At 43.4% G+C, this 15,384-nt stretch overlaps 1 protein-coding gene across 4 annotated transcripts in view; it reads right to left on the reverse strand.

Annotated features, from left to right (window-relative positions):
* SMG1 (SMG1 nonsense mediated mRNA decay associated PI3K related kinase) overlaps positions 1 to 15,384 on the reverse strand; it is a 213,797-nt gene that overhangs the window by 144,845 nt on the left and 53,568 nt on the right. For all 4 annotated transcript variants that reach the window (XM_085891046.1, XM_085891045.1, XM_085891047.1 and 1 more), the window contains exons 15-22: positions 15,014 to 15,175; positions 14,662 to 14,780; positions 10,790 to 10,877; positions 10,603 to 10,704; positions 10,092 to 10,241; positions 9,418 to 9,653; positions 5,578 to 5,792; positions 5,163 to 5,330 (exon numbers count right to left, since the gene is read on the reverse strand). In XM_085891046.1, coding sequence (XP_085747172.1) covers positions 5,163 to 5,330; positions 5,578 to 5,792; positions 9,418 to 9,653; positions 10,092 to 10,241; positions 10,603 to 10,704; positions 10,790 to 10,877; positions 14,662 to 14,780; positions 15,014 to 15,175 — 1,240 coding nt within the window. The remainder of the gene's footprint in view (positions 1 to 5,162; positions 5,331 to 5,577; positions 5,793 to 9,417; positions 9,654 to 10,091; positions 10,242 to 10,602; positions 10,705 to 10,789; positions 10,878 to 14,661; positions 14,781 to 15,013; positions 15,176 to 15,384) is intronic.

The following is a 15,384-nucleotide window of genomic DNA, read 5'->3' on the forward strand; positions in this document are numbered from 1 at the left end:
GCCCGCTAGGGGTGGCAGGAATGTACTTCCGGACGCGCAATAAAGCGGAGTTGATGCTAACACTCTTGCTTCTCGTGTTCCACTGCACCTCGTACACTCTAGATAGCGGGTTAATCGAGAAGCATGGCAATCCCTCAGACACTGCTCGGTCCAGATAACATCCTGTGAGGATTGCTCCGTAGTGGTAGGAACTTGCTCGAGTATGCTGTCCACCAGAACTAGAAGCAAATGACGGCGTACTTTACCGGCAGACGGCGTACGGTCTCAAGGGGACATTCCGCCACAAAATTGGGGATCGTGTGGGTGGTAGATATGATGAATCCACAGTAACAATATTATAAATAGGTTTTAGGCAGTAAAAATAATTAATTGGCTTGGGTGGTCAGGGTTGGGGGTGGAGAGTTGGGGGGGGTGGGGGGAGGGGAGGAGGTGCAATGCCAATTCTCTCTAAGTAAATCTGTATGCCAAAGCACCACCAAATATGGAGTAATTATCCCATCTGGAAGGACGGGTTCTTCACCTTCAAATAAAACTTGCAAATGAGGATGCGAGCAGAAACTGGCGGAGAGGTGGATCCAATAGAATGTTCGAATGGATGGGAAGCGGTTTAAAAAAAAAAAAAATAAATAAAAAAAAAAAAAAAAATAAAAAAAATAAAAAAAACTTTAAAATAAAAAAAGAAAAAGAAAAAGAAAACAACATTGTATGAGAATGTTGCCATTCAACAAATCAGGGAAATTTTTCCAATAAATTGTATCAGCTGAGATTGTTTGCTTGCCGATTTATGTTTGCCATATAATATACGCAATTTACATGTTTTGCTCGGAAAAAAATTTCATTGAAGACTGTGATGGTTTAAAATACATTCAGCAAATAGTTTGAGACATGCAGCTGCAGCCATACAAAACGTTATGCAAACAGTATACAGTCCAAGTTTTGCTTAACAAAGAAAATAATATTCAGCTTGAAATTGAAATACAAAACAATGGCTTAAGAAAAAAAAAATAGGACCATGCATCGTGAAGCTCACCTGGATCAGAAGCAACAGTCACGCAACGCCCCCCCCACCCACACGCCCTCACACCCCCTTCGACCCTGATTTTTTTTTAATGCCTTAGTGTATTGCAGATTTTTAAAAAAATAAAAAATTGAATGCCGATTTATTTTATTTACTTTTTTTTTATGAGCAACTTTCATCGAAATTGTCGTTTCAGACAAGAGAGTAAATACCTTTTTTGGGGGGGGGATCAAAAACACCCACGTCGATCCCCTTATTGGGCGCAGATTTTGATGCGGTCCACACATCTTTGTTAGGCATCACATATGAAGTTTGCGACCATGTTTCATCAAAGCGTGTGTTTGGTTCAAGCGACAAAGACTGAAGTGTTTACGGACTGACAATTTTGAATTTAAGTGAAACCGGACAATGAGCGTATTACGAGACGAGGGATTAGTCACTCCTCGAGTGTCGTTTCCATGGTCCCTGAATATGCTCCGACTGAAGTGAGTGATCTCACCATGAAGGATACATTCTATGCCACGCTCGAGTCTGTGGTTGATCAGTGCCCCAGGCGAGATACTCTTCCTGTCTTGGGGGATTACAATGCATCGACTGGAACTGATAGGGATGGTTATAAGACGTGTGTTGATCCCCATGAGTCTGGAACTGTGAACCAGAATAGCACCAAGTTCCTTGACTTCGCAAGAAGTTGCAGAGTTGAGGTGGCTGGTTCATGGCTTCATCACCCACAACTTCACCGCTGGACTTGGTATTCCAACGCTGGTGGTGTGGCAAAGAAGATCGACCAGGTGCTGGTTAATGGTCACTGGAGAATGATCCAGAACTGCAGGGTCAACCGGAGTGATCAGTTCCTCAATACTGGCCACAGGCTTGTTGTAGCAACTTTGAAGTTGCAGCTTAAATGCAGGAGAATAGTACCATCCCAGCCGAGGCTGGGTGTTGGCAAGATCAAGGAAGAAAGCATAAATGGGGAGTTTGCGAACAGGCTAAGTGGAGATTTGGGGGGGTCTGGGTGCTTTGGGGGATCCTGAAGAGTTGTGGAGTGACTTCAAGACCACCGTCCTTGATGTTGCAGGTGGACGTCTTGGAATTCACCATAGGGCGAAGAAGAATTTTGTCTCTCAAGGGACACTAGATACCATTGACCAGAGTAACAGGGCCAGGCTTAATGGCAGAGCTGAGCTGTTCAGAGAGTTGAGGCATAAAACTGTACATGCGCTGAGGGTGGACAAGGAGGCCCAACGTATGTGCGCGGAACCTGTGAGGGGGTAAAGCATCACCTGTGGTCAGGTCAGGTGATTCTCGTCCTGCTTACAGGGGAAGTCATGCATTGTGTTCTTCCAAGCCCATCCTCCGTGTACTGCAGTTAGAGCAGAGGGTGGTGGGCTCTTGACAGAGTAGTACGAAGTGAAAGCCTGCTGGGCCAGTTACTTAAAACAGCAGTACCAAGCTGACCCACCAGCTGTTGAGTTGGATGTCAGTGGTGTTATACTTTTCCTATTGCTAAACCTCCAATCAATTGTGATCCACCTTCTGTTATGTGGAAACACAGGATGCGGTGAACCAGTTGAAATGGGGTAAAGCTCCTGGGATATATGACTTCTCTGATGAACTTCTCAAGACTGGTGGAAATGCTGTACTCGTGTCGTTGCATGCAGTTGGTGCTCTGTCTGGAACACAAGCATCATCCTCACTGACTGAAAGAGGGGCCTTGTTGTCCCTCTCTGGAAAGGGAAGGGTGATCGCCAAGACTGCACCAACTACCGAGGAGTGATGCTGCTCTCAGTGCCGGGCAAGGTCTTTGCTCGTAAAATTCTTGATACGGTTCGCCACCATCTGCTTGAGCACCAGCGTCCAGAGCAGTCAGGCTTTACACCAAAGAGGTCAACGATTGACCGTATCCTTGCACTTCGTGTCCTCACCGAACGCAGACGAGAGTTTCGGCAGGGGCTGCTAGCAGCTTATGTTGATCTCTGCAAAGCGTTTGATTCAGTGAATCGGGATGTCCTCTGGAGGATTCTTGGTCTTCATGGGGTGGCAACAAAACTGATCAATCTGATGTCTGAACCATACTCTGGTACTGAGAGTGTTATGAGATGTGGTGATACCATCTCTGACTTATTACCGCCACCACTGAAGGTTAAGGTGGTTATGTTTTCACCCCTTTCTCTCTGTTTGTCTGTCTGCTTGTTTGTTTGTCTGTGTGCAGGATCTCAAAAAGTTGTGGACGGATCCGGACGAAATTTTGTGGACAGGGTCAGTGTGCGACAAGGACGAACTGATTAGATTTTGGTGAAGATCCGGATCCAGATCCGAGTACTAGAATTTTTTCAGTGATTCTTTACCATTGAGAGATTGGGCTAAAAATGATATATAGCACAATATCTCAAAAAGTTGTGGACGGATTTGGATGAAACTTGGCGGACCCGTTGGGTGTTTGACAAGGCCGAACTGTTTAGATTTTGGTGAAGATCCGGATCAGACTGCTAGAATTTATAAGTGAATCTTCACCATTAAGCGATGGGGCTAAACATGATAGATAGCATGATATCTCAATTGTGGACTGATTCGGATAAAACTTCGTGGACAGGTTTTGTGTGTGACAAGGAAGAATTGATTAGACTTTGGTGAAGATCCGAATACGAATCTGGATACGGGAATTATATAATTGTTTAAGTGATTCTTCACCATTAAGAGATTGATATAGTGCTGGCCAAAATCGATATTGTGCTGTAGAGCATGATATTTCAAAAATATATTCGGCCCGATATGTTCTCGTGGATCAGGTATGACGTGGCGGAGGTATGCGCTCCACCGAATGCCTTTCTCGTATGCCTCACTGAAAGTTGTAACTGGAGTTTCTCAGGGGTGTGTGCCGGCCACCACACTTTACAACACTTGTATGGACTGGATTCTGGGGAGGATGTCGGAGAGATGAAGCTGCAGTGCATCGTTTGAGAATGTCAAGATCTCTGACCTTCATGTCACAGGTGATGCAGTCATCTTTGCAGAGACCCTTGGATATCCTTTTGGGGGCCCTCAAGATGCCGAATGAGGAGTCGGAGCCGCTGCGATTGCAGGTTTCCTCAGTGAAAACTAGGATCCAGGCTTTCAATTATATCTTGGATGCTGCTTTCTTGTCTGTACCTGTTTGCGGTGAGGATGTTGAGGTCAAGGAGAGATTCGGTTACCTTGGGCAGTGATATTCATGTCTCTGCTGGCTGTGGGACAAATGCCAATAGACGTCTGGGTCGGGCCTGGGGAGTCATGGATTCACTGGATCATGGGGTGTCGCACTGTCCATACCTGTGCAGGACAACGAAAGTCAGAATCTTCAGGTCCTTGCTGCTTTCAGTCTTGCGATACGGATGTGAGACTTGGACTCCAACCAGAGATCTGAGATGGAGACTTAATTCCTTTGGTACCAGGTCTCTTCGGAGAATCCGTGGCTATCAATGGTTGGACTTTGTGTCCGAGTAGTTGCTGAGAGGGACTGAAATGAGATTATTTTTTTCACCTGCATAGTACATGAGCATCAGCTGTGGTTGTATGGACATGTGGCTCGTTTTCCTGACGCTGATCCTGCTCACCAGATTCTCTCAGCGAGGGAGCCTCGTGAGTGGAGGAGGCCAATGGGCTGACCACGTGCCTCGTGGTTGTAGCTGGTTGATCAGCATCTCGAGGAGATGTGGATAGGCCGGGCATCTGCCAGATGGATGGATGGCCAGACGGAGGCCCCTGGAGGACCGGCAGAAAGTGAACGCAGTGACGTGCTGCTCCGGTACATGCTGCCACACCTGACCCGACTGACTGACTCACCTACGGATATTGCTCAATTGCATAAGCTCACCAAACTAAAGACCAGGTTAGCTAAAAATGTTAGCAGTTCCACAAGCAATGTAGTTTAAATTAAACTCGGACACTTCTACATACGGACGGACAACCCTGAAAACACAATGCCTCTGGCGACTTCATCAGCAGAGGCAAAAAATTAAATCTATCAATTCATTGCATGAAAAATAAAATGCTCCCACAAATATTCTTAAATCAAAAGTGTCACATCAGCAATGTCCAAACAAAGCAAAACCAGATTCAAATACTTGCATAAAATTAACAAGTTAATGACCATATATAAACATACCTGAGGCTCACCATCGGCTGCCCTAATTTCTGTCAGCATCTCGAAGCACTGCCGCACAGCGAGGGCTGCCTGGCCCGACAGCAACGCAGCACGGGCTATGGCCAGACGCAAGCGCCGCAGCCACTCACGGCACGTTTGTCGGTTGGTGGAAAAGAATCCACGGATGACCTGTCAAAAACAAACCTCGTTGGCATGATGGCATTGGCGCCAATTTTTCATTGCCATCGCAATTGCCTACCATCATGAGCAATTTGAGCTCTTGGGGCAGATACTGCACGAAATACTGCACCAGAGAACATTCTCCAACATCATGAGAAACTATTTTTTGCTACGATTTAATTAATAGCATGACAGATACAGCTCCATTTCAGATAGACAATCATCTTTGCAGGTGAATAAAACAAAAACCGACAACCTTAGACGGAGCAGGAATAGCAGTGGCACATCCTTCGGCAGCATTATACATCAGTTTCTCGAGATTCTCCAGGAACTGCAACAGCATCCAAACGCGCCACATGTTCTGCACATAGCCCTCATCAGTGTCCGCAGACGCCACACACCAACCATCTGTGTGACTTTCCTCCAACGCATCGGCACTTTCAACCAAGCGTGCCAAGCTGCGCACAGCACCTGCAAAATGCAGAGAGCAGAAATACAAGCACCTTGAGAATAAACCCAATGTTAAATCAACACCCTGCCTACCAACCATTAACATTGAAGATGACGAATGAAAAGTTTTCATTTCTGAGATCAAAAAACAAATGTCAATTTCAGACAAAATAAATGTGACAGCATGAAGTCTTCAAAATAGCTCAAGGTAGTGACGCTTACTTGTAATACTGCACAGACCATCAGTCAGATGTACTGATGCAACAGGTAAAACAAGACAGCTGTTCACCACCATCTCAAGTCATCACACATCCTAAACCATGATCTTTTATACTCATTTGTTAAACCACCCCTCCAACCTCCAAAATTTTGCTTCTGTAACCCCACTATCCAGCCTTGCATATCAATCTTACCCATTCATACTCTATTGCCCATCTGTCTATTTTGTCCCTCAGCCCCAATGTTGGCGTTTCCCCCCTTCCGTTTTTGCTCTATTGCGTCCTGATCCGTTCTATTAAAACATCAGAAACTTTACCAGAAACGTACGTTATTAAAACATCAGAAACACGACAAAGTAAAGCTGCAAATTACATCAAACAATCACAAGCTTAACAGAGAACAAATGAAACCACAGCACAAATGTGCACCAAAATTAACCATTTCATAGTTATTTGAGAACCCTCAAGTAACATATAAACAGGTTTATATATTAATATAAAACCCCTCTCTTATAAACCGTCATTTGAACGGAAAAAAAAAAAAATCAAACACTTCCGAGCTAAAGTGCGCATGCGACCAGCGATTTAATTTTCAAGAACACTTCTGCCTTCTTCCTCCGAATCGCTCGCATAAGGCTCGAAACGATTTGGCTCCACAATTCCCCCGAAAGCATTTCCATCACTAATTTTGTCTCCAATAGATTCTTCAAAATCCCCATGATCACTTTCAACATTCTCAGAACCATCAGAGTTGCTATTGACTGTGGAATCAAAATCGGAATCAGTCATCAACCTGCACTGTTTCTCGATGTAAACCGTCGTTCAATTCAATATGGATTCCAGATGTGACGTCACTGGCAAAATCGAAAATCAACACAAGTACTTTTTTGACACTTCATGATTGGCAAAAAATATATATATATATATATTTCCCCCTTCAAATTAGACTGCGATTAATGGTTCTCAATGGTTTTCAGAAGAAAAAGAAAAAAATGCATTTCGGTTCCCATCCATCCATCCATTGGGACCACACTCTGTGCAGAGCGTCGGTGCTGCCCAAGCAGTCTCCTGGGCCACTGGGTACAATCCTGGGTGGGTTGCCACTCCGACACAGGATACCAGGAACCGACCACTCATTTTGCCAACCTCGGAAGGATAACAGGCAGAATCAACCCCACTTGGTATTAATAAAACAGCTAAGGGTGATTTGAACTCAGGATCCAAGGATCCCAAGCCCACCACCCTAAACATTAAGACAACACCAGGCATATTTTGGTTCCCCTTTAATATAAAATCTATAAATTGCCTCCAATAATTAAACTACAGGGTGCCCCACAGAAAACCAGGGAATTTGAGATTTATTTTGCCATATTTTACCATATCAATAAACTAACATTAATTTTCAGCAGCCCACGGAAAGCACTTTGAACACTACATCTAACGTTTGCTTTTGTTTGAAAAGAAAGTGTACCTTTGTTTTACACTACATCTAAGTTTGCTTTTGTTTTAAATAAACTGTACCAAATTTCCTGGTATTCCGTGGGGCACCCTGTAGAAAGGCACTCGGTAGAGCACATACCTCCGCCCCGTAATGCCTGATCCACGAGAACACATCAGGCCCATTCAATTTTTGAAATATCATGCTGTACAGAACTATGTTGTTTTTGGCCTGATCTCTCAATGGTGAAGAATCACTTTATAAATTAAATAATTTTCGTATCCACATCCTGATTCGGATCTTCACCAAAATCAAATAAATTCTCCCTCGTCACACACCCAACCTGTCCACCACGTTTTGTCCGGATCCGTCCACAACTTTGAGATATCGTGCTATGTATCGTTTTTCGCCCGATCTCTCAATGGTGAAGAATCACTATGAAAATTAAATAATTCTCGTATGCACATCAGGATTCGGATCTTCACCAAAATCTAATCATTTCGTCCTTATCACATGCCCAAAATGTCCATCAAGTTTCAACCGAGTCCATCCCCAACTTTTTTGAGATATCGTGCTATATCGTTTTTGGCCCGATCTCTCAATGGTGAAGAATCACTTTTAAAATTCTAGTCGTCGGATCCGGATCTGGATCTTCACCAAAATCTAATCAATTCATCCTCGTCACACACCGAAACTTTCTCCAAAATTTCTTCCAAATCAGTCAACCACTTTTTTAGATATCCTGCACACAAACAAACAAACAGATAGGGGTGAAAACATAACCTCCTTCACCTTCCGTGGCAGAGGTTAAAAATGAGGAAATCAGCAGCAAAGGTGTGACATACAATTGCACAGTACAGTACAATAGAGTGTAATGAACAATGCACACAAACTCAAAGTAATGCAGTTACAGACGAGCTCACCTTCAAGTGTTTACCCTGCAGCCAATGCATGTAAAATGCTACATCATAAATTAAAAATATAAAAGCACAAAAAAAAATTCCAAAAATGAACACAGGGCATCCGAGGCCCTTTGAGAGCCAAAATAATCTGAAAAAATATTTGATCACATGATTGGGGAAAAAAAAAAAAAACATCAAAGATTACCACTTCATCTTTCAGTAAAACAAAGTGAAGAAAATCTTACAAGCCGGTAGGCGACGAGAGATTCGCTGGGATCGAAGCGCTGGATACGATGCTTTTCATTCTGACCGATCCACCAACGAAGATTCATTGCCAAGACGTATTGGTTCACATACAATTGTTCCTCTGCCTGGCAATATTTTTCCTATTGCGTATTTTGCCAACTGGCACTCCTCATAAAAAATGACGGTAAATAGACACCCGATTTTTGAAGGACAACCATTTGAAAAATAATCGGTTTGCTGGTTTGTGCTGTGGAGCCTCGCGTTGCAGACACAGACACAGACACAGACACACACAAACACGATAAACTTCTCAATGCTCTTGTTTGGCCACACCTCCTGAGCCACACAATATTTTTCATAAGCCACGCCCACTTTCCTGCATCACTCCCACGTTTCATCAACCACGCCCACTTTCCTAAGCCCCTCATAAAAAATGACGGTGAATAGACACCCGATTTTTGAAGGACTACCAATTGAAAAATAAAACCTCAATCAAAAATCGGCTCGAGTAAAATTTTCTAAATATCTCGAAGTGTTTAATTCTGAAGTCCAGTTTCTCTACATTCAAAACTGAAGGACAAGTATTGAAAATATTGTACGCGGTTTTTCAGCCGCTGCACAGCAACAGGTGGTTGCTCGGCAACGAAATTCAAACGCGCACATTCCCAGACCATATGGCACCTGTTGGCAAAGTTTCATCGAAATCGGTTCGCTGGTTCGTGCTGTGGAGCCTCGCGTTGCAGACACACATGCAGACACATGCAGACACACACAGACAGAGACAGAAAACCCGACAATAAGGGATATCTCGCATATATAGCGAATCCAATAAACAAGCTCACCTTCGATGGCTTGAAAAGTATCCTGGGCACGACCCAATGGTGTTCTCAACTTTGCTTGCACAGTGAACTGTGCAGCCTCCCACATGGACCACAACCATAGCGCTACCTCTGACTGCTGTAGTTCAGGTGTGAACCCATCAGTCATTTCACTGTTGAGAGACCCAAGCAACCTTTCTCTCGGTCCATTGGAAAGGCGCTGACAGCTTTGGTACAGTCGTTTCAGCCAAGAATCTTTTCTGTAAAACAAGAGGAGGGACGTGTGGTACAAGAGGAGGGAGGTGTGGTACATGGGGGGGGGGGGGGGAGGGGACAACAGCAATATATATATATATATATATATATATATATATATATATATATATATATATATATATATATATACATACACACATACATACATACTGGGTCATATCACAAAATTGATGCAAAAATTGAAATTGATGCAAAAAATTGGTTGGGAGACAGAATGGCACAAAAAACACAATGTAAAACCACTGCTGGTTTGAGTTGCGAATCTAACCCTAATATCTTGTGCCACCACTCCGACATAAACACGCACAATAGCCATTACAATTGCCACCATCCAAATCAAAAAACATGCTTCTCCGGCGAGCCTCATGGAGCACCAATTCCATGCTCATCTTAACTTGGTATAGCATGTTGGAAGTACATACCCCAAGCGCATCACATTGCCAGTCAGCACAAAGGCCATGATGTCTGTAAATTCCCGTGAGTGAAAGGTGCCAGTGGCTTGACGGCCCATGTGAGTGTGCAGAACCCCTGATAAAAACTTCCGCTCTTTAAAATCACGATCCTGATCCACACTATTTGCAAGGAAAAATAAAAGGTGGGAAATCGTTAGAATAACAATCACATTATTAATAAATAATGTGCAATCCACCAAAAGTGGCCACAGCACAGAGGGGCACATAACTTTGCAAAATATTGATCCATACATTAGGCAAGTCACATAAATGCAGGGTTTTTTTTTTTTTTTGCTTTATTTCGATGCTCAAAATCAACAAGCATCTTCCAGATCAATGCTAACAAGGGCATTTCCACCACTCAAGTGCTTGGAGAGAAGGAAAGTGACAAAACAGATAAAAGAAAATTAAAGATTGGAAGAATAAACATTACGTTAATTACATAATGTAACAGGTATTTTTTTTTTTTTTCGAAGCTCACCTGAGCAATACATCGAGCCGCAAACTGCGCAGGAGCCGAGTATAAGACTGCCTCACTTGTGGATTTGTGTGCACCAGTTGGCCCCAGCACACGTCTAAGCACCTACAAAGTCACAGCACCAGGTATTGCAGAAGCATGATAATTCCAACAACATTTTATGACTGCGCAGGTTCTATGGGGCACCTACCGCTGTGCCAGGTTATAAGGAAGCGATGGGGCGAGCAGTTGAAGGCTGTCACACGTTTTTATGCAGAACAAATGGTCTTCATGGTTGGCTGGGTGGGAAATCAAACCAGACGTATGAAAAATATTCAGTTAAAATTGAACGCAAAATCATGAAATTGACAAATTTAAATAATACGGTCCCCTTTGACAACATACAAAAACAAACCAAGATGGAAGGGCACTCAGTCGAGCGCAAACCTTCACTGCGCAATGCCTGATCCAATAGAATACATCAGGCCCAATAAATATATCGTTTTAGCCCATTTCGCAATGGTGAAGAATCACGTTAATAAATAAACAAATCCCATATCCAGATCCGGATTCGGATCTTCACCAAAATTGAATAAATTAGTCCTTGTCACACACCCAACCTGGCACCAAGTTTCATCCGAATCCGTGCACAACTTTTTGAGACATCGTGCGATATAGCGTTTTTGGCCCGATCTCTCAATGGTGAAAATTCACTTTAAAAATTCTCAGTTGGATTGTTTTTTCTTTTAATACAAAGTTGAGGCTCGTGGAGAGCTCGAATACTGAACAGATCAGGAAGCAACAGAACAAAAGGAACAGTAGAAAGAGGGGTATACACCAACAGCAGGGTTGAGGGACAAAATAGAGGGGGACTTGGACATATAAGGGCTGTGGGGAAGAATGAGGAGGAGGGGAGGACGTACAGGGTGGACAAGATGGAGACTGACGTAAACTCTCAGGAAGGAAAAACTGGAAATCTTGAAGGAGGTGGGCTTGTGGGTTGCAGTTAATGGGCATACAAATGATCATGACTTTGGATGGGGAGGTGATCTGAGATGGTGGTGAACAACTGTCTTGGAGAGCTGGAAAGAGGAATGAGATTGAAGAGAAAGTACAGTAGAAGTTGATTCCACAGGCGGGGAAAAAAAGAGGAACGAATGAGTGGCAATGAGCGGGTGATTCTGGATTTTGGATGTTTCACCAGAAGGGAATTGCTGGTGGACTGCATGCACCTGGCAAAAACTTGGGGTTGGGGGGCAGGGAGGGGGGGACAAAACATGGAAAGAGCAGAGGGTGCATGTCATGGAAGAAGGTGGTAGAAGACAGACTACTGACCTGTCTCAGATGGGAAAGTGATCGGCTCAGAGACTCAGCTTCATCGCGGGAGATTTCACTGAACTCGAAATACTTGATTTCCACGGCGTCAAGCTGATCAAGGTGTGAGACAGGGGCACCAGGCCAAAGAGCAGAGCAGGATTCCAAGCTGCAGATTAAGGCCTTGTCGGTGGATAAGAGTTCAGGTGTGCCAAGGAAGAACTTTACAGCTGACTTTGGAGGCCAACTTTGTAATGTGGTTTTTCCCAAGAAAGATCATGGCTGATCGTGAGACCCAAACGTTTGAATGACTGAACTTCAAGAAGATTGTTAAGAAAGTAGATGGGGGTTACCAGACAGTCTTTTCGGTGATATAGTGAGAGTGTGGGATTTGTTTGGATTGAAAAACATATTCCAAGTGTTTGACAAGCTTGTGATTTTGTCAAGGTCTGAAGAACAGGAAGAGGCTGTTGCCTGTCTGTCGGAAGGATGACAGATGTCATGGCAGATGTTGGAATCATCAGCAAATAAATAAAAAGGATGAAAGATGTCTTGTCCTTCATTTTCAGTTATGCTCGGTGTTGCTTAATGCATGCCTTCCTATATTATTTGGTGAACCAAAATTAGTCTTATGGTCTGATTGTGATGATTATCTATGGTAATAAAATCCATTTTATATTATGAACTGTGGAATTTTAAAATGCAGAATATGCATGTCAATGCATTTTAAATTTGCCAGGAAAATGCTCTGAGGGGATTACACCAGTGTTTGCTCATACTGCTTGCAAGCATTATTCAGCTACGTTCAATGTTATTGAAAAAAAAAAAATTAACCTGCGATTTGTACAGACAATAAATCGCCCAAATGTACAGGCAAGGAGGGTCAACAGCAGTGAGATGGGTACAATTGCCATGATACATGAGAGAATTGGTCTTCATAAAGACTGAAAGATTGCAGTGGCCATAACAATAGCGATGTTACCAAGGTAACATTCTTTCCTCATGTTGGTTCTTTCACTACCTGATGCAACCTCAGTATGACAGCCATGGTTATCTGGACTTGGCATGCTCAATCTGTGGTGGTCCACGTCACTGTTGTTGGCCGTGAGCATTGAAGTCACCCCTCCGGAATACAATCTGTTCACTTCTCTTCCTTAGTGCCTCTTCTAGGGGTTCTTCAATGTGAAGGAAAATAAGTTTGCTTGCCGAAGGGGAGCCAGACAATAAATGATCACAAGAAGATTTGCAAGGATTATACAACCTGTTATTGGGATTGCTAATAAGATCTTGGGGTGATGATATGGACTCCCAAGGGCACTTCCTCCTGCTTAACTGCAAAGCACGGTGCTCCGATTTCTCGTAGGTCTATCGTGCTCGTGAAATGGGATATACCGCCTTGAACCGCAAATGGCAGCATCTGGGATATTACTGCTCATGCAATTTAAATTCAGTGTGACAATGTCAAGCTGTCCAGGACTGGTCAAATTAGCCATCAGTCCTCATATGTTCACAGGAATTATTTTGTAAGGTTGGGGTCGCCATTGTTGCAGTCAGTGCTTGGTTTATGCTGTCTGGCAAGTCCATTTCCCGAGCTATTCTTTGTCATTTTATCCTGTCGTTTTAGAATGAGATGTGCAAGACAATTCTGGAGCAAAAAAGGAGTCCACCACAAGTTTGGGTAATTATCTGTAAGCTACTCATTACAGGATGGAGCAGAGAAAGTTCAGCTTTTTTTTTGTATACATTGCCAAGGCTTGTATAAGAGCTAACACACATAACATACAACAAAGGGAGCAGGAGACAAGAGGGGCGGGAGAGGGACGCACAAATCAGTAGCGAACAGATACATTAGATGTGTCTGTGGAAGGGAGAGGTCTGGGCAACAGGGAATTTGAAGGAGGTGGGTTTGGGGTTAATTAACGGCGGTAGAAGAGATCATGGTTTGGGATGGGGGAAGATATGAGGTGTTGAAAAACTGTTTTGAACTAACAGCAGCCTGACTATAAACTGTTGGGTTTGTGCTTCACAGGAAGGGCACTGGCATCCTAAAGTGTGCAGTCTCTTGGATGGATGTTAAGGTGGGGGACCCATTCACGAGCATTAGCTGGTGGACGGAGAATATTCCAGTGTCTTTTTATGAAGAGTCAGCGAGTTATTGCCAGCACCCTCAACAAATTCCAAATTCTGACTCTAAGCTAAAGGGGGCACTACATCGGTAGTACCAACGTGAAAAGCGGATTGGTTGTGCCTCGCCCAAAACGATGCAACCTGCATCAACTCCTGGCTCAATACGAACATGAATCAAGAATATTTTGGCAAGACCAGGCAAGACAAGTAGAATTGCTGTTACATGAAAGTCATTAATGTTAGCTGGCAAGGGCTTCAACCCTCCCTACCCCAACCCACTAGATATTCTCAAAGACAATCCCAAGGAACAAGCTCATTTCTCGACGTTTGGAATCGAAATCACCAAATACCGATATCTTTAGTAAAGTTTGACCCCAAAAACGTACGAGATACCAGTCCAGTCTACTTAATAAATAATACTCCACCATAGGGCCAAAAAATTCATCCAAACACTGAAAATTTCTCAGCAACGATGTCAAAAGAAAGGGAAAGATGTTCAGACCAATACTTTAGTTAATGCAAACAAGGAATCAGGCATGCTGCACAAACCCATATTATGTATGACATGAGGATTTTAAAATTTTCTTTCAAAAATTAAAATAAACACATCACATTCATTTACTTGAAGCATGGCTGGCTTACCATTTGTCAAGAGGCCCCAAAAAAATGTTTTAAAGGCTGGGAGGAGGAAGAGTGGAGAATAGGCTTCAGAACTCGACATTAATGACGTTACCTCGGATGCCCAAGAGAGCAGCAATTTCCTGAAAAAGGCAAAGTGGAATAATAAAATCACCACGCCATTAAAAATGCAGTGATCAATGGTCAACTTGGAAACAAACATACTGAAGGTCTACACCCACTGAACCAAATGGTCATGATTACAAATAATGACAACTGCTGCTAAACTAGCGGAAAGCTCTGGTGAACTTGGCATGTTGTCCAAGTCTTGAAACATCTTGGCCAAAAAAAAATTAGACTTAAAGAGTGCTCTCACCGACTGTCATGGCTGGGTTGCTGTTGTTGCAACAAAGAACCAATAAGAGCCAGGGTACAAGAGAAATGCTGCTTTGTAGCCATGGTGACTGTACTAATCACAGCCCCATCAAACATTGCTGGAGAGGATGAGCTAAGGCTGCTGGAGATGAAGTGATCATGCCTAGAGACAGAAGATGAGATAAAGGAGAGAGATAGAAATTAGAACACGGTGCAAGAAAAGGTAATTGCAGAATAAAATAAAAATTTGTGTGCAAAGGTTTGTTTGAATAGCAGCAATATAAAAATAGCCCCGTGGGGGACTAACGGTTATTTCCCCAACAGGCGGGGTGAAAATGAGGGATTATGGAGAAGGGGCCATGCCCCTTTCAG

The sequence above is a fragment of the Eptatretus burgeri genome, chromosome 8, assembly GCF_056783735.1.
Source record: "Eptatretus burgeri isolate ZD-2024b chromosome 8, Ebu_testis_v1, whole genome shotgun sequence".
Lineage (NCBI taxonomy): Eukaryota > Metazoa > Chordata > Myxini > Myxiniformes > Myxinidae > Eptatretus > Eptatretus burgeri.